Below are 20,298 nucleotides of genomic sequence, written 5' to 3'. Positions count from 1 at the left end.
TGTTTGTTTTTGTTTTTGTTTTTGCTTTTGGTTTTTTTTGAGCTCTCTATAGATGGTGTAGCCCCATTCAGGTCTCTGGTTTTGTTACCCTGGTTCCTATGTTCTGTCACAAGTGGAGCAGGTTTTCACCCATCTTGCCCCGTGGAAACTAAAACTTCTTACTTCTGTTGGTTTTCAGATATAGAGTCCTTCAAGCTTACAGCACCAGCTGTAGCAAAACATATGCTTTGCTCCATCTTCTGCACCATCTGTCTGTTTTCTACTTTCTCCCATACTTTTTTTCCCCCCATTCTTTTTTGTCCTTTTGGATTTATACCTTTTTTATTCATCTGGAGTCATCTTGAAGGTTTTCAGGAGGGAGCCAAAATGAGGGCATGTGTTGAGTCTACCATGTTCAACTGACATGAGCAGGTAGTAGGTTTTTTTTTTTTTTTTTTTAAAGATTTTATTTATTCGTGAGAGACACACAGAGAGAGGCAGAGACACGGGCAGAGGGAGAAGCAGGCTCCCTGCGGGAAGCCTGATGTGGGACTCGATCCTGGGACTCCAGGATCATGCCCTGGGCCAAAGGCAGGCACCAAACCGCTGAGCCACCCAGGAATCCCCAAGCAGGTAGTAGTTTTAATTCACAACATTTTAGTACAAAATAATTAGTAAATTGGTTAAATCTTCTACCTTATTAGAAAGCCTACCAAGCACTGGCATGCCCTCTCATTTTTATTCATGGCTTATAAACTATAGATCAATATTTCATTTTTTCAAACTTCTAGAGGGATTTATACTTTAACCTTTATCAATTAATATGCTGTTTTTGATAGTTGGTTGCAAATACTCGATATATTTTAGTGAGTGAGATCCTTTTCAGTATGCTTAGTCATTTAGGGAACCTTTTTGAGGCCCCAGTGCAGATATACATCTTTTTTTTTAAAAAATTTTTTTAAATTTTTTTATTATTTATGATAGTCACATACAGAGAGAGAGAGAGAGAGGCAGAGACACAGGCAGAGGGAGAAGCAGGCTCCATGCACCGGGAGCCCGATGTGGGATTCGATCCCGGGTCTCCAGTATCGCGCCCTGGGCCAAAGGCAGGCGCCAAACTGCTGCGCCACCCAGGGATCCCCGCAGATATACATCTTAAAGAACACATTCCCAGTGCTTTTAGGAAGATCATAGATTGCTGACTTACTGAAACCATGAGCGGTCACAGGCTTGTTCTTCAACCTGTATTTCTTCAATCTTGTTCTTCAAGTGCGTTTATAATGACTTGTTCAGCAAGTTCCCAGTCTTCTGAGCTTCTTTGTCTGAGTTGGGGGGGATAATGAACAAAAACAAAATGTTAGATCTCCAACAACAATAGAAAAAATACACATGTAAGCTGAATAACAGTATTACAGTAGTGGCATGAGAATTTTTTTTTTAACTTCTAGATTGTGTGGTATGTATCTTGAAGAAGAAAAATGTTCCCACTATGCCCTCATTTTGTGTAACTAGTGTGTGACACATAGTAGTCATTCTACAAATACTGATTGACTGAATGCCTGAATTATGATGTGGGGTTCCAACTCCAGCCTCTCTACTTCTGCTGTATATTGCCTTGACCCTGGCCTCACTTTCATGTCAGTGACTCTATCCACATTTCTCTAGCTCTGGGTTTCTTCTGCTCCAGCCTCATTTCTGCTTCATGAGGAGCCCAGGGAAAGATGGTATGATGGTACATATTCAATGAAGTTGTCATGCATTCTTTATACACGGCTGTTGATTGAAATATTTTCTTCATATGATTGTTTTTCTGATCAGAACATTATATATATATTGCAGAAAAGTTGTACAATTTATAAAAGAATGAAGAATTTTAAAAAATCACACATTATCTAGAGATAGTTGGTTAATATTTTATTCACTTCCTTGTAAAATTTTAATAACTATATATGCATCAAGATTCAGTCGAGAAAACAGAAACCACTCTAAGTATTTTAACAGGAAGGGGTTTAGTCTAGGAAATTAGAGTTTACAAAACCATTTAGATTTAAGGAAGCAAAGGGAAGGAAACTTCTAGTGGCTCCCAGGACAGTAGGACGTAGAAGAGTCACAGAAAGGAGCCATTGATGATATTAGCTGCGTGTAACATGGAAGTAAGTGATTTCCAGGAGAGTACCTGGAGGTGGCTATAAACCTCACTTGTGCAAGTTTACTACTTATCTGCTCGTCCCTGCCAGGGGAACATAAGGGATTCTCCACCTCTCTAGATAAGTGCCTCTCATTGGTGGGATATAAATCAGAACCCAGCTGACAAGGTTGTCTGGGAAGTAGTTTTTAGGCTTCTACCCCTTTGATACCGAGAGCATTCGCAAGAAACAAAAATGCTCTGCTCTGTCAATTCTGAGCGAGCCATTTTATAAACCTTTCCCCTTTTCATCAGTCCTCCAATATCTTTCTTCTATGTCTCTTGCATTAGCCAATGGCCATGAGTACCCAGCCATTTTTTATTCTAGGCAAAACAAATCCTCAGATGCATTGTTTGAACTTCTGCCAACTGTGAGGGTTTCCCTTCCTTGATAACCTTGAGGGCCACTCCTGAGTGGGCTTTTAAGTCTTCTTCTGGAAGGGGTCAGGGTACCAGTACCTTCTGTAAACCAGGCCTGATTCTTCCTCCTTCAGTCCACCTGGTCATCAGGAACTCCTCAGGAGCCCATATGTATGAGTTGAAGGAAGGTTGACAGTAGCAAGAGTTTGTACCATGGGAGTCTGGGCTCGTGCAATTTACTTATGCCTTTGGGACCTATTTAAGCCTGCCATCTATGTATCCCTCCCTCTTGAAGATGGCATGCTGCTCATATGCCGCCTTAATAGCTTGGTGCTCATGATAGATTGGCCAGATTGTATGGTTACCGAATCCCATGCTTAGGCTGTAGTTTCTTTTTTTTTTTTTTTTTTTTTATGATAGTCACACACAGAGAGAGAGAGAGGCAGAGACACAGGAAGAGGGAGAAGCAGGCTCCATGCACCGGGAGCCCGACGTGGGATTCGATCCTGGGTCTCGAGGATCGCACCCTGGGCCAAAGACAGGCGCTAAACCGCTGCGCCACCCAGGGATCCCTAGGCTGTAGTTTTTACCAGAACCCAGTAGCAAGCCAATAGCTACTTCTCAGAGCAGAATGTTTGGGTTGAAATGGGACATGACTTTGCTCCATATTCCTAGGGGACTGTTCTGTGACTCACCTATTAGGGTTTGACAGAAATCTCCCACACAGCCACAGATACTTAGAGCACCATTGGAACTGCCAAGTTTTAAGGCCCAAGGAGCAGAGCAGCCTCACTGCAGCTTAGACAACCTACACAGCCTTCTCCTGTTCTGGACCCCACTCAAAGCATACAACCTCATAGGCAATGCAGTAAAAGGTTTGGAGTAGTTCTTTGAAATGTGGTAGACGTTGCCTCTGAGATCCAAAGAAGACCCAAAGCACTTGAAAGGATGGAGGTGGTACCAAAGAGTGACAGGCCACATCCAGCACATCATGTAAGCCTTTCGTCATTGGGCTCTCACTGCACGTTCAGTTTTGTACTTATGAAAGGCTTTGCAAAGCCTTTCCTACTTTGATGGTCACATTCCTACTCTTATTAAGCAACACCCCTGTGGTTTAACTTAAAAACCATAATGAAGGTAGCTCTCTGTATTCATTTGATCTTCCGTGTAAAATAATCAGTCATCATAGTACAGTTTTGTTGAGTGGGGTCATGCATTTTACAGTATGTCAAGAGGCCTCAGTGCTTGTTTTTAAACTTTAATAAGAGTTAGCTTTGTTATTTTCAGATGTGATGCCAGCATAGCCAGACTCTCTGCAGAGCACAAAACAACTTACGAGGGGCTCCAGCACTTGAACAAAGAACAGCAGGCGGCCAAACTTATCTTGGAGACGAAAATCAAAGACGCAGAGGGACAGGTATGGCCTATTTCCGGTAGCCTTTTTAAAGTAGTTAATTTGTGTTAGCTAAGAATAACGTGGTTGGGAGAAACCAGCGTGGGCACCCAGTATGTGCCATTCTTTTCCTTGCTTCTTCCTTTCCTCTGTTTCCCTGCAGTGGCCCTACAGGAGTATGGCAAGCAAAGCACCAAGATTTTTGGTACAATCCTAATTTTATTTTTTTTAGATTTTTTTTTTACTTGCTTATTAATGAGAGACAGAGAGAGAGAGAGAGAGAGAGAGAGAGAGAGAGAGAGAGGCAGAGATACAGGCAGAGGGAGAAGCAGGCTCCATGCAGGGAGCCCGATGTGGGACTTGATCCCGGGTCTCCAGGATCACGCCCTGGGCTAAAGGCAGCTAAACCATTGAGGTATCTGGGCTGCCCACAGTCCTAATTTTAAAGATTCTTTTCCCTCATTCCTAAAACAATTAATATATTTCAGAAATTCTAAATTATAGCTCCAAAACTACTCCTGGCGTAGGGTAAGTGATCAGACTTTCTTTTATATGCTCCTTGTCCCAATTTTTGGTTCAGAAAATAGTCACTGTACTGGACCTCATGCTACTTCATCACAGTCTGTTGTGGGAAAGAACTCAGACAAAGCCAGAAGGTAGGCTGGCTGGTGAATTTTAGAGTATTCCACCTTGAAATTCACAGATCAATTTCATAAAGCAAAATTCTTGGCATTTCACAGTTTGCTTTTGGTCACTTTAAAGTTTCCCTTTGCCATAAAGGGGCCTGTCTCCTAAGATTTGCCAGTATCTGCCCTACTTGCCATTATTCATGTAAAGAGAGACCATTCCAGTAAAATAGGGCATCTGGTCAATCTATTGGATTAAAAGTACTTGTGTCCAAAATAGATTCAATAAAAATCTAAATCTACTTACGTGAAAAACACAGATACTATAAAGCCATGCAAAAGAAAACAACAAAACAACAAGTCTAGTAATTTTTTTTCAAAGAATGAGGATAGAGTGATCACATCAGAAAATAAATGCTTAGGAAATATTAAGCTTCCCAGTAGCCACACCAAGTAAAATACATATAGAAATCTATAAAAAAAAGACATACTTTTTCTTTGTTCTGGATTGTGTTCCATGAATTTCTTTTTTTTTTTTTTTAAGATTTATTTATTTATTCATGAGAGACACAGACTGAGAGAGAGAGACAGGGACATAGGCAGAGGGAGAAGTAAACTCCTCGCAGGGAGCCTCATGTGGGACTCAATCCCGGATCCTGGGATCACGACCCAGGCAGGCACCCAACCACTGAGCTACCCAGGCGTCCCCATGAGTTTCTATATAAGGAACATTGAACATCATAATTTTTCACAAATAAACACATTTCATATAGGACTAGTTTTATATTAAGTTTTAGTAGAAAGATAATGCAAGGGGGTAGATAGTGAAAAAAAGGAGTAGGAGGGATATAATTTACAAATTCTATTTTCTGGTGACTCAACTTGATAGGGAGGTAAATTTGGGACCTTAATGGTATTTGTAAATGATGAGGGTTCCATTCTCTGTGACTAGCCAGCACATTTGTGGTAGAAATTCCAAGGTAAAAAATACCAAACAAACTGTATCTTGTGCCAGTAGGTGGACATAGTGGTCCCGGGCAGGAAGTAGGCTTGCTCAGCAGAGAACTATAAAGTTAAGTACTCAGAGTGTAATGAATATTTTGGCAGTGTTCCTGGTCCTGATTTTTGATGAGTGTGTATGATAGGAAATGGAAGTGGAAAGACAAAGTAAGCTCCTAAATGAATTGATTAAATTATATTGAACCTTAATGTCATGAACTAGAATATAGCTTACTAAATGTTATCTGAGATTACCTCTGAGAAAATGAGATGTGATATTACAAGCAAAGCTTCTTTCACAGATTTCTCAGCTTTTGAACAGAGTGGACTTGTCAATATCAGAGCAAAGCACCAAACTGAAGATGTCCCACAGAGACAGTAACCACCAGCTTCAGCTTTTGGATACGAAGTAAGTAGTCAACTTACAAACTTCTTTTTTTGGTTAAAGTTCTGAAGAAGCCTATTCAATAGTACAGCTTTCTGCCTCTTCATTTTTATTTATTGCACAAAACAAAGTGAAAACAGTAATGGAAGTTAAGAGGAAAAAATTTCCTTGTTGCCTATTGCCACTTTACATTCCTTATTGTTGATTTTATTTTTTTTTAATTTTTATTTATTTATGATAGGCACACAGTGAGAGAGAGAGAGAGGCAGAGACACAGGCAGAGGGAGAAGCAGGCTCCATGCACCGGGAGCCCGATGTGGGATTCGATCCCAGGCCTCCAGGATCGCGCCCTGGGCCAAAGGCAGGCGCTAAACCACTGCGCCACCCAGGGATCCCCCTTATTGTTGTTTTTAGTTGTTAGATAATTATCTATTCATCAGTAAATATATGTTGAGTGCTGAGGATCCAGAAATTAAGAAAAACAGGCTCTGTTCCTATCCTTGTGAAGTTTATAGTCTAGGGAGTTGATGAGCATTAATCAAATACTGACTCGAGTGTCAGCTCTATTACTGCTAATGGTGATTACTGCTTTGAAGGAAAGGTACATGGTTGTGGTAGGCTGAATAATGGTCCCCCAAATATCACCACATCCTAGTCTCTGTGAATATATTACCTTAGATGCAAAAAGGGACTTTGCAGATGTGATTAAGGATTTTTTAAAAGATTTTATTTATTTATTCATGAGAGACACAGAGAGAGAGGCAGAGACATAGGCAGAGGGAGAAGCAGGCTCCATGCAGGGAGCCCAATGTGGGACTGGATCCCAGGATCACGACCTGAGCTGAAGGCAGACGCTCATCCACTGAGCCACCCAGGTGCCCCATGATTAGGGATTTTAAGATAGGTAGATTACTCTGGGTTACCAGGGAGATCCGATGTAATCCCTGGAGTGTCTCCAAGAGGGAGGCAGGATAGGCAGAGTCATGAGAGAAGAGCATGTGATGATGGAGGAAGAAAAAAGAGTGATGCTCTTTGAAGATGAGGAAGGGAAGAGGACACAAGCCATGAAACACAGGTGGCCATGAGCCGTGGAAAACAGCAAGGCAATGATTCTCCCCAGAGAGCTTCCAGAAGGAACCACCTCTTCTCGCACCTCTATTTTAGTCCAATCAAACTGATTTTAGACGTCTGACCTCCAGAACAAGAATAAATGTGTTGTTTTAAGCCATCAAATTTGGGGGTAAATTGTCCCCACAGCCACAGGAAGCTAATATAGTGGCACTCTGAGAGTGAGGCCTGGATGTAGGGCCTCCTTCCTCAGGAGGCAATGCTTGACGTAAGAGCTGAAGAATGAATGGAATTTCCTAGGTAAAGAGTTGGGTAAGAACATCTGGGATGGAGGAGTGTGGCATCCCAGAAGCTGCAAGATGGCCAAGGTGGCTAGAACAGAAATGGAGGGGAAGCGAGGGCCGGAGAGGAGGCGGGCTTGCAGCAGGGCCTTGTAGACCATGGGCGGGGCTTCTGTCTCTGGCCTTAGCTCAGTGAGGAGCCACTGGAGGGTTTGAGGCATATGGGGTGATAGAATAAGATTTGTATATTATTTTTAAATGGACTTGATACAATTGGAAAATGGATCACAAGGAGCTGAAGCAGAGGTGGGAACATCAGTTGGGGGCAATGCTGCAGCAGTGTAGGTGGGAGAGGTGTGCACTAGTGTGATTGGGAGCTATCCAGTGGGCACCCTATGATTGTTATATTTTCCCATTTTGTTATAGTGATGCTTTAAACTGTACTTGCCCACAGTAAAACACATCATCTGCCCTTCTGCTCAGTCACAAAACCATGCATCTTTTCCTATCATGAATCTTTATGAGCTTTGCGTTTTCCTGCCAAAGCAGAGCCAGTAGTCACTATATACGTGTATGTGTGTGTACATGTATATGGATGAGTGTGTATATATACATACACATATACATTTGTGTATATATGTATATATTTGACTTAATATATTTTTTAAAGATGATTTCAGTGCAGATCTGTGTTAGAGATTTGTGGAAATTTTAAATTAATCATTCTCCTGGTTCTTACATCTCATTGTACCATAATTTAATGCTGTTTTAGGGTGGTTGCTGAGTTAACAGGAATTCTCTTATGGAAAGCATGTTTCTTTTCCTCTAATTATCTGTATTTATGTAATCGTTATGTCACCACTTCTCATAGATCCTACAAACTTGCCAAGTACTGAAAAATCTCTTCAATACTCTTCTTTCTATCACAGAGGAAAAAAAAATAAACATCTTGGTATTTTTTCCTCTGTAAATTACTTCCTTAGGAGATATTACTAGTCAGCAGACATGAACATCTTTATTTTTCTTCCTACAAAATTTAAAGTCTAGAAGTCTAGACACAAAGGCAGTTCACAGGGAAGAGGCGGCAAAGCCTGGAGCAGAAGGTCAGATTGGAGACCCAGTAGGTAAAACCCTGGTTGGTGAGCTAGGGAAAAAGCCCATTCCACAAAGAGAGCCTAGGAAAACTCACCTGTCTAAATCTTGGCTCTAAGTAAAGGCGTAAAAGACATTCCTTGAAAATCCAGGACGACAATCCAGCATTTATTTATTTATTTATTTATTTATTTATTCATTCATTCATTCATTCATTCATTCATTCATTCATTTAAAAAAATAAGCTCTACACCCTACAGGGCTTGAATTCACAACCCCGAGATCAAGAGTCATATGCTCTACCTACTGAGCCAGGCAGCTGCCCCCACAAAACAGCCTTTATATCGCTTCAGAGGTAGAATTCACATTACTCAAGCAAATTGAAAACCACAGTGGATAATTTAATCTTAGAATGATCCTGTTTGGTGGTGGCCTGAGATGCATGGTATAAACAAATGCAAATAGTCTTCAAGGCTTCCCACAGGCAGATGAAGTTCCAAGGAACACGAGCATAGAATCAGAAATTGTAAAACAAAACAAGGAAAAGAATCAGAAATTGTAAAACAAAACAAGGAAGAAAAGCTACATAAGCGATAGAGTCAAAAGAAACAGGAAAAAGTGGAATCAGACGTCTAAATACTCCATATATGGGAATTATTGTATAAAATAATAATTTTATACAATACGTATGTGTGTGTACATACGTTTGTATGGGATGTACATGTATTGTGGGTACACACACACACACACACACACATTTTGAAAGTATGACTAAAGAATGAGAGATTATAAAAAATGATTAGCTGGAGTTGAAAACAACCAAAGAGAACTTCTAGAAAATATAATAATTGAAGATAAAAGCTGTAGCCTCTGGCCACACCTGACTAGGGAGCTGGAATAGTGACCCCAGGCAGCCTTGGGGCACACCCCACAGTACTTCACAGCTGCAGAGCCCAGCTGACAGCCCCGTCTGGCAAGCGGAGCCCAGACTGCTCCCACCTATTTGTTGAGCACTGCCTACAGCCTCACTCAAGCAGGGAACTCAGCCAATAACCCCTCCCAAAAACAGAACATAGCCTAAGGCCCTATCTAACCGTGAAGTCCATGCCATGATGCTCCCTAATCACAGAACACAGCTCCCAGCCCCACCCAGCTGTGAGGTCCAGCTGCTGGCCCCACCTGACCAGGGAGCCTGGCCAGTACCCCCCTCAGTAGTACAGCGCTACTCCGAGCCCGCCCAACCATAGAGCATAGCCTGAGGCCTGATTGTGAAGCCAGCTGAGCTTGGAAGTTGGCCAGTAGCAACATCTGTCTGGGAAGCACAGCTTGGGATCCCACTCAATTGGGTGCAATTGTGGAGGTCCCCTGGCAGCCCTTAATCATGGAGGCCAAATAGCAGCACTGCCTAAGCCAGGGAACACAGTTTGAGACCTCAGCCAACTAGAGATAATTGCCCAGTGCAGTTAGTGGCTCTGTTTGATCATGTAGCCTAGCCCAGCACCCCCACCTGGTCAGGGACCCCAGCCAGCAGCCCTGCTTGAATGCAGAGCCCAGCAAGTAGGCCCATCTGACTGGGAGACCAACTAGAGTTTCCTCCCACTCCTTGATTTCAGAGCATAAGAAGAAGCCCTGTCCAGCCAGAAACCTAACAAGCATATATAGAACTTCCCATCCAACTGTAACAGAATACAATACTCTTAAGTGCACACAGGATATTCTCTAGGATAGCTCATATGTTAGGTCACAAAACAAGGCTTAAAAATTTAAAAAGATCAAAATCATATCAAGTACCTTTTCTGATCACAGTGGCATGAAACTGGGAATCAATAAAGGAGGAAAATTGGAAAATACACAAATATGTGGAAATTAACACACTCTTGAACAACAGATGGGTCGAAGAAAATCAAAAGGGATAAATTTAGAAAATCTTGAAATAAATGCAAATAGAAACAGATGTACCAAAACTTAGGGGATGCAGCCAAAGCACTTTTATGAGGAAAGTTTGCAGTAATAAATGTCTACATTAATAAAAAAGAAAGACCTTGAATAAGCAACCAAATTTATACCTCAAGGAATTAGAAAACAAAGGATAAACTAAGCACAAAGGTAGAAGAAGGAAGGAAATAATTAAGATTAGGCTAAAACTAAATGAAATAGAACATAGTAAACAATATAAAAACAATGGGAAAAATTAATTAAACTAATTGTTGGGGTTTGTTTTTTTCTCTTTTTGAAAGATAAACGACATTGACAAAATTTTAGGCAGACTAATCCAGAAAAAAAAGAAGACTCAAATAAATAAAATTATAAATGAAAGAAGCGGCATTATAACTGATACCAGAGAAATACAAAGGAGCATAAGAGACTACTATGAAGAGTCATATGCCAACAAATTGAATAACTAGAAGGAATGGATAAATTCCTGGAAATATAGAACCTATCCAGACAGAATCAGGAAGAAACAGAAAATGTGAATAGACCAATAACAAGTGAGGAGACTGAATAACTAATCAAAAACCTCCCAACAAAGAAAAGCCCAGGACTAGATGGCTTCATGGATGAATACCACCAAAATTTAAAGGAGAATTAATGCCAATCATTCTCAAACTTTTCTAAAAAATTAAAGAGGAGGAAACACTTCCAAACCCATTTTACAAATCCAGCATTACCCTGATACCAAAGACAGGCCAATAGATGAACATAGATGTAAACATTCTCCACAAAATGCTAGCAAACCAAATTCAACAGCAAATTAAAAGGATCATACACCATGATCAAATGGGATTTATCCTTGGGATGCAAGGATGGTTCAATATATGCAAATTAATAAATGTGAGACACCACATTAACAAAATGAATGATTTAAAAAATCATACGATTATCTCAATAATGTGGAAAAAGCATTTGACAAAATTGATATCCTTTTTGGGATTGAGACTCCCAACAAGTTGTGTATAGGAAGAATGTATTTTGACATAATATAGGCCATATATGACAAGCCCACAGATAATATCTACTCATCAGTGAAAAGCTGAAAGCTTCTCTAAAATCAGGAACAAGGTGGAGGGTGCTCATTCTCCCCACTTCTCTTGAACATAGTACTGGAGGTCCTAGCCAGGGCACTTAGGCAAAAGAAAAAAAAAAGGAATAAAAGGCATCCAAATCTGAAAAAGAGAAGGAAAATTATCCGTTTACAGATGCTATGATCTTATAGAGAGAAACTCTAAAGACTATATCAAAACACTGTTAGAATAAGTGAATGCATTAGAGTTGTGGTGCTCTGTGGACAGTCTTCCTGGTCAGGCAGGGGCTGCAGGCTGAGCTCCACAGTTGGGTTGAGCTGCAGGCTTGCTTGGCTTCCAGCCCAGGTAAGGCCCAGAAGCTTCTTTTATAGTAGCATGACCCAGGAAGTTGTACCTGCTACTCTTGCATGTGTCCCATTGCCTGAGTTAGTCATATGGCCACACCTACCTGCAAGAGAGGCTGGGGATGTAGTCTCTGGTCAGCCAGCCATGGACACAGCTCACATCTGAGGATTTCTTAATAGGAAAGAAGAGAAAAACAGATATAGCAGATAATTAGGATCTTATACCACGGTGTCCATTTTATTATTACTATTATTATTTAAGTCATATGTTCTTTCCTACTTTTTTTCCATTTCATAATAAAATTAATATGAAAGAAATGAAGGGGAAGTAGCAGTGTGGAGTGTTATTTCAAGGTATTTGGAAAGGGTGAGGACCAGCGGAATGGAGGGTAGTTTTCTTTCAATTTTCTTTTTGGTTTAATTTAGGAAATATCTGCATGGGGCAAGAGCAATTTTGAGAACATTCAAGAGAAAGGTAGTCAGGCTCCGGGCCTGGGAGATAACAGGGAAAATGAGGAAGAGCCTGGGGAAAGGGAGGAGGCTAGAAGGGTGTCCTCTGAGGTAGGAGCACTGGGGACCCCGTGAAGGCAAAGATGAGCACCTGGGTGGCCATGTGTCACCGTTAACACCTCAACACCCACCCCATCAGCTCTTCACTGGTAGGAAGTGTCATCAGGTGCCTGTCCATTGTATACTCCTTCCCTGCCCCCTAACCCCACCCCCAGTTTAGTGCTAAGGGCAATTCTAAGGGAAGATAAGCTTGTAATTATAAGGGAGCCAAGGTTCTTGATGACACGTTTATGAGAAATTTGATAGCTGGAGACTGAGGTTGTATGATATAACTTTATAGTTGTTTTACATCTAACTTGCTAATTTTCTGATTTTAGATTTAAAGGGACGATTGAGGAACTCAGTAATGAGATTTTATCTGCACGGAATTGGTTGCAACAGGAACAAGAACGGATAGAGAAAGAACTCTTACAGAAAATTGATCAGCTTTCCTTGGTTGTGAAGGAAAACAGCGTAGGTATCGATGTATAGTGTGTTCCAGTGAAGGTGTTCGGCGGAGGCGGGGGTGGGGGGTAGGTAGTGCGGCTGCGATGTTTATGAATAATCCCTAGTAACTCAGCATTGATTCATTTAGCACCATCTTAAGCTGTTTCTTGCCTTAGAATCCCTCCTTTCTCTGTATTCGTTTATAAGGAGAGCACTTGGACTTCTTTTAGTTAACAAAAGGCTAAGCAGAAAATTTCAGCACTTTCAGCTAAGATGCATTTAAACCAAGGCCTTCATGAACCAAATTGTCCGCTTGCATTTCTAAATAAAACTAACTACAAATGTCATCCCAGTTTGGTTGAATTTCATCATCTGGAATACACAGTGTGGACTAGGTTCTTCCCGCTGGGCCCCTCTGCTATGCTAGAACCACAGGATGTGGAGTCACGGGGCAGCACGTCAACATCTACCGTTTTTTTTTTTTTTTTCCTGTTTCCTTCTCTTTTTACCCCCCTCTCCCAGGGGACTACAGTTTGCAGCACTGCTCAAAAGCCATCAAGAAAGCCTTGCATGTAGAGTATTCTGAACCAGTAGATTCTGAAATTGGTATTTGGCAAGCAAATATATATATATATATTTTTTTTTTGGTTTGGTAAGTTAGCCTGACCATCTTCCTCTCTCTTCTCTTTTCACTGCTTCCTCCTATTGGGCTTTGATGGAGCAGAAGTATCTGGTGCAGTTTGCATCTCTGATTCTGCTGTGTCGCAGTGCAGAGCAGCTCTCAATGCAGACTGCACTGTACAACATCGAGAGCTAGATCATGCAATAGCCCACTTACAGCTCAGTGTTCATAGTCTTGGCCTCCAAAGCTCACCCGCAGATGCAGATTCCCATAAAAACCAGGCATGTTGGAAAGAAAAGGAAAGACAATATTTAATGTTTCAAATATTTAAGTGTTCTTTCATATATTATCAGATCTACTGATTGATTTACTTAGATTCATACTACTACATTTGTAGGCTTCTGTGTCTTTGGATCGCTGTTTATTTTCTCTGTGGATTGGTGAATAAGTGATAGGAAGCCCCAAGATAATAGTAGCTTTCATTAGATAGCATCTTCTCTTTCACATAAAAGCTGTCGGGGGGGTGGGGGGGGTAGGGAATGCAGGGCTGATGTGGTAAGTTCTCAGTCCTCAGCAACCCACGATTCTTCTGGCTTAATTCCCTGCCAATTCTAGATTGATCCTTGTTCTCATAGTTCAGGATGACCACTAGCGCTCCAGTCATTACGTCTGAATTCCAAGAACAGAAGGAAGACACAAGGGGTGAGGATATGCCTCAGATACCTTTTTAGCTTCTCCTAGCAGAGAAGCCACATACCCTTCTACTTACATCTCATTGGCCAGAACTTCATCTTTATGGCCACACTAAACTAGGAGACAGCCGAAAATGTAGTCTTAACTCTGGGTGAGCTTACCCCCACCTGGAGATCGGGGGTCTGTTAAGGAAACGGGAGAGTGGATGTTAGAGCGAGCAACAAGCCACCTTCGTGGTTCTGTCCCCTGCAGATGGTTGTTAAATGATACTATGACTGATGCGGGTGCAGGACAGACTTTCCTTTTGGAGTAACCAGGTACAATTCTTCTCACCGATCGCAGGGAGCCAGTGAAAGGGACATGGAGAAGAAGCTCAGCCAGATGTCAGCCAGGCTGGACAAAATAGAAGAGAGTCAGAAGAAGAACATGGAAGTGCAGAGAACAAAACAAGAAGAGGAAAGGGTGCACGGGCGCATCAGCAAGCTGGAGTTACAGATGAATGAGGATATGAAGGAGATGAAGGCAGAAGTTGACGCTGGTAGGCCACAAAGCAAACCACCCTCGTGGGTCATTTTCAGTGTGATCCGAAAACCAGTTGATGAGCCCACCCCCTGCCACTCCCTGTGAGCCTGGCTGATGAGAATCACGGAGAAATGTCCTTAGGTGATTTTCTAAGTAGCTGTGCTGTAGTGAACTGAAGTGTCGTTTCAATTCCAAGTACACAGAAAGCCACCCAAGGGACAGGCACACAGACGAAAACTGCTCAGCTTGCACGGGATGTGCACTTTCTCTGGTGCCACCTGTGGGTTCGTTTCTGTTCATAGCCATGATTGGCAGGTCTCAGAAATGAACCTCTATCTTTGAGGGGCTCCTGAGGCTTATTTCAAGTGGAGGCTGGTTGGTTATGGTCGGGAAAGACAAGACAGTCTTCAAGTGTGATGAGGGGGACCGCCTTATCTCCTAGCTCCCTCCAGTTCTAGAATTCCATCATTTTCTTCTGCAAAATCATTCTACTTTGGCCACGTGGAAATAAGAGTAGTCAGTTATCCCAAGAAAAGTACTGTTGTTATCACCAAAAAGTTTTTTATTTTATTTACATAGACACTACGAAGTCACGATTAAATTTACGCATTGAAGAACATCGGAAGATAAAAATGAATTTTCTTTCTTTTTTTCTTGGGGCTGTTAGAATATGGTATGTGAATATTTCATCAGTGTTTAACTCTGTATCATTTAATTCCCTGGGTGGGTTTGTTCCCATCCTATTCAACGTGCCATTGAGGTGGTAAATATTCAGTCCCTCAAAAGAAGGGCGTATGAGCCTCTTAAAAATAAAAATATTTACTTTTTCTTATTCCAAAACCAATATATTTATTAATGGAAAATAAGAAAGCACAAAATATTTTTTAAAATACTCATAACTCCTCTCACCCAGAGGTCATCTTTATATATATTACTTTATACATATATGATATATATGTGCTTTTTCAAGTGAAAGCTCATGCCATATGTGATGATTTGTCATCTATTCTTTTATATGTTGTATCTTTCTATTCAATAAGAACATTATTTTTCACAAATAATATTTATTACTTAGATGACATGAATTGTCAGTTGAGAAAATTTTCTGAGAGAAAATTATTTTTTTCCTCTAAAGATTTGTTTACTTTTAGAGAGAGAAAGAGAGTGAGTGGGAGGGGCAGAGGGAGGAAATCTGGAGCAGACTCTGTCCTGAGCGTGGAGCCCGACTCAGCTTGATCCCATGACCTTGAGATCATGTCCTGAGCCGAAATCCAGAGTTGGACATTGAACCAAATGAGCTACCCAGGCACCCCTGAGAGAGAATTCTAAACTTGCTAGTGCAGACAAGACCGTTTAAACTTGTATATTAAAAACCCATAGAGGGGTTGCCTGGGTGGCTCAGCGGTTGAGCGTCTGCCTTTGGCTCAGGACGTGATCCCGGAATCCCAGGACCGAGTCCCACATCAGACTCCTTGCATGGAGCCTGCTTCTCCCTCTGTCTGTGTCTCTGCCTCTCTCTCTCTCTCTCTCTCTCTCTGTGTGTCTCTCATGAATAAATAAATAAAATCTTAAAAAAAATAAAACCCATAGAAATACAGAATAATATGAAATGCTTTTTTGATGGGGAATTTTTTCCTTTTTTTTTTTTAAAGATTTTATTTATTTATTAGTGAGACACACACACACACACACACACAGAGAGAGAGAGAGAGAGAGAGAGAGAGAGAGAGAGAGGCAGAGACAGAGGCAGAGGGAGAAGCAGACTCCATGCAGGGAACCTGATGTGGGACTCGATCCCATGACTCGGGATCACGCCCTGGGCCAAAGGCAGACGCTCAACCACTGAGCCACCCAGGTGTCCCGGGAATTTTTTCCTTTTGTTTTGCTTTTTATCTTGAAAATATTTTAAATTTAGAAAAAGTATAACAGTCCAGAAACTCTATACATCTTTCATAGAGATTAACCAATTGTTAACATTTTGGAAATTTGCTTAATCTCATTATGTGATAGGAGTGTATGTGTGTGTAAATATAATTTATTTTCCTAAATCATTTGACAGAAAGTTGAAGTCATGATGCTTTTTTACTCCCTTATTATTTCAATCTATATACCCTAGGGACAGTGAGATTCTCTTAAATAACTGTAGTCCAGTGCAATATTGAGGAATATTTTTTTAGTACTCAATTTTCAACTTGCACTACTGTTTCCTTAATGCAGACCTTTCCTGGTCTAGGTTCTATCCCCAAACCATACATCATAGTTAGTTATCATGTTTCTTTATTTAGTATCTTTTTTTTTTTTTTTTTTTTTGAGATTTTTATTAGGGATGCCTGGGTGGCTCAGTGGTTGAGGTCTGCCTTCAGCTCAGGGTGTGATCCCAGGTCTGGGATCGATCAGGCTCTCCACAGGGAGCCTGCTTCTCCCTCTTCCTGTGTCTCTGCCTCTCTCTGTGTGTCTCCCTGTGGAGAGCCTGATATAGGACTTGATTCCAGAGCCCCGGGGGATCATGCCCTGAGCAGAAGGTACATGCTCAACTGCTAAGCCACCCAGGCGTCCCTATTTAGTGTCTTTTAATATGGATCAGTTCCTTGATGCTGTTCCATCATTAAAGAACATAGGCCAGAGTTCTGTGGAATGTTGTGTCAGTTTGTGTCTGTCTGCTTCCTCTTACTAGATTCAGGTTGTGCATTTTGGACAGAAATGCCACAGAAGCGGCATGTCCCTCACTTATCGGGGATCCTTTCTCAGGGGTATGTGATGTTGGTTTCCAGGTATTGGTGACCCCTTGGTTAAAGTGGTAGCTGCCAGATTTCCCCACTGTAAGAGTTCCCTTCCCCCTTTGTAATCAAATAGTAATCTGCAGGGAGATAATCCAAAACTGTGTTAACTATCCTGTTCCCTCTCAAACTTTTACTCCAGTGAAGTTTCAGCATCTAGTGGTAACCTTTGCCCAAGTCAACTATTCTTCTATGCAGTAGAATTTGACACAGCATTGTTTTTGTTTTTGTTTTTGTTTTTCATATTAACTCTGGTGAAATTTACCTCTTCCTAAAGGGTTTACAGCCATCTATGAAAGCATAGGATCCCTCAGGCAAGTTCTTGAAGCCAAGATGAAGTTGGACAAGGACCAGCTACTGAAGCAAATCCAGCAGATGCAGAAGCCAGAAGCTCCCCTGTGAAGGGAGCCAGGACCAGGACCTCAGAAGGGGTTTTGCCAGTGGGGCTAGAGCTGGATACCTCTGTAGCCAGGCTGTCACCGCATTCAGGATTGTTCTACTCATGGCGTGCATGTGCCAAGCAATGTTTTTTCATGGGTCTAAATGTTTACCTTGAGTCCCGAAAACACTTTCTTTAAAAGTATTAAGTACAATTTTTACTACTGTATTCCATTTCTCTAAATTCAATGGAATATCCTCCCTGCCCCTAGATTGGGAAAGGCTTCTATTCCCTTCATTTTATGAATGAAAAGACTTAACAACTTTCCTTCAATGCTTGACGCTCTAGCCAAGACTTTACTATTTTGAAAAATGTCATGGTGATTTTTTTTTTAATTAAGAAACAAATGAATTGTCACAGGAATGTGTTGCTCCTCACCCTAAATTAAGAGAATGTCCTGGTAGATTAGAATTCAACCTTTTAGTCCATATTTGGATTTTATTACTGTTAATCTGTGCATTTCTTATATGGTTATCTTCTTGTAAATCTTCTGTCTTTTGTAGGGAGAAGGGATTTAACTTTTGGAACCCCCCACCCACGCACATACCATTTATGTAATGAAAATAGCTTCAAAATTGATAAAACTGCCATATACATTGCAAATTAAAATGGAAACTTAAGACAATTATCTAGATAATGCAAGGCACAATGTCTACATCAAACCACCTAGTTATACCAGGTTTTAATATTGAAAACTTTTTTCAATTATCCACAGCCTGTATAGTGATAGCCATATATTTAATAATGGAATGGTGGTTAATAGTCTGTTTATTGCACAATTAATTGTTTGTTAATCATAATAGGATGTGAGAATTTTTCAGGCTTTATGATCTCTTCTCTAAATGTTTCCAAAATTGGCACAAAGTGCTAACTAAGGTTTATATACACTTATTGTAACTGTATTCTTGTGCCTTGGTTTTACCACGTCAATGCACTGTATCCTATAAAAGTTTTACAGACAAAATAGAAGGCATGATAATACATCAGAATTATGATGTAAAAATGGGATCCTATGTAATTTTTAAATGTTCTAAAAATTTTATCACTGTTAAGACATTGATCATTCAGTATTATTAATGAAATAGAAATTCATACTTTTGTATGGACAGAGAATCAAATTGATATTGCATTTATAACATTGTCAAGAAACTTTCATTTTGAGCAGCTTTGTAGATGATGGGTGTTTTCTTTTCAATCGCCATATTTGATTAATCATTGAAAATTGGCACCAGTGAAATTGTTCACCTGTGTATGTACAAACCAATGGTGAGACACACTGTTCTAAACTGTGAGGGTGCCCAAGAAAAGGAAAACAATTCTTTAAAAATTAAAAAAAAAATTGTTTTTTGTTTGCCAAGGACTCAGGAAAATTAAAGCATTTTCTATTTTTAGGATAAATCATAAATGAGATATATAACTGGCTATTACTGTTTACCCATTTAAAATATGCTGCTAAAGTATATAATATTTTACCTTCAATGGCTGGACACATTTTTTTTTTTAATTTGGACCTGAGAAATCATATAAGGAATGTGTCATCCAACATATATTTCCTTATTTTGTCATAAATCTTTGCATCTCTATATAGGAAAACCATTTCCACTTAACAATGAAAAAACAAAGGTTCATGCTCTTTTCCAATCAGAAAGTGAATTTTTTTTTATGGTGGAGCAACCGCATTTAACCCAGTTTCCCCTGTTGAAGCACAAGCCACAGCACAGAGAGTTATGCCCCCTCCAGTGTCCTTCTCTGTGGTCTCATGAGGAGGAAGAACCAGCATATGGGACTCCTGGGGAGAGCGGGACAGCTGGACTCAGGTCAGGGGGTGACAGGAACAGGTGGCGGTTGGCTGTCCACTGAAATTGCTCAGGTGCTTCTGATGCTGCCAACCTTCTGTCATGAGCTCCAGCAGGGGTTCTCCACTCTGGCAACATGTTGGAGTCACCTGGGGAGTTCAGAAAGCTACCAGTGCCCAGGCTGTCCCCTTGACCAACGAAGCCAGAACCTCTGGGAGGTGGGACACAGGACAGGCATCAGTAGGTACCAGAGGCCCCAGGGGGATGTCAGAGGCTGCCGAGGTTGTAAGCCACTGAGCCTACAGAGTACTCTTATGACCAAAGTTTAAAAGAGGATCAGCTTCCACGTTCTTTCCTTTACCAGAAATTTGCAATAAAAAGAATAGAATTCCCAAATAAATGTGGCACATAATTTTTAAACTTAAAAGTATTTTAGTGTGAGGCAACCGCCTGGGAACTGGAAAGTCATGAGGAGCTGCTCCTTCTGTGGGTTTCCCGGGCTGCGGTGCCTTTTCACCTCTGGAATAATGCCAGCGAGCAGTTGCCAGTGTGTGCGCTGTGCACCTGTGCTGCTGCTAACCTGGTGTGTGTTCCCTTGTTTCATTGTAGCAACAAGTACTCGCTTCTCCATTTTACAGATGAGAAAAATGGGTCACCTAAAGGTTGGGCAACTTGCCCTCAAATCCTGCAGCTAATAAGTGGGATCCATGATTCACAC

General features: G+C 41.0%; 1 protein-coding gene across 3 annotated transcripts in view; it reads left to right on the top strand.

The window, feature by feature from the left end:
• Window positions 1-19,976, top strand: part of FAM81A (family with sequence similarity 81 member A) — a 78,091-nt gene extending 58,115 nt beyond the window's left edge. For 2 of the 3 annotated variants that reach the window (XM_041744563.1, XM_041744564.1), the window contains exons 5-9: window positions 3,812-3,941; window positions 5,845-5,951; window positions 12,623-12,758; window positions 14,389-14,584; window positions 17,623-19,976. In XM_041744563.1, the coding sequence (XP_041600497.1) occupies window positions 3,812-3,941; window positions 5,845-5,951; window positions 12,623-12,758; window positions 14,389-14,584; window positions 17,623-17,747 (694 nt within the window). In that variant the 3' untranslated portion in view covers window positions 17,748-19,976. Of the gene's footprint in view, window positions 1-3,811; window positions 3,942-5,844; window positions 5,952-12,622; window positions 12,759-14,388; window positions 14,710-17,622 lie in introns of all 3 variants that reach the window. The other variant, XM_041744566.1, reaches the window with a different exon arrangement.
• Window positions 19,977-20,298: the final 322 nt, after the last annotated feature.

Source organism: Vulpes lagopus, chromosome 2 (assembly GCF_018345385.1).
Source record: "Vulpes lagopus strain Blue_001 chromosome 2, ASM1834538v1, whole genome shotgun sequence".
In the NCBI taxonomy this organism is placed as follows: domain Eukaryota; kingdom Metazoa; phylum Chordata; class Mammalia; order Carnivora; family Canidae; genus Vulpes; species Vulpes lagopus.
Note: the sequence above shows the minus strand (reverse complement) of the source record. Positions and strands in the feature narration are given on the sequence as shown.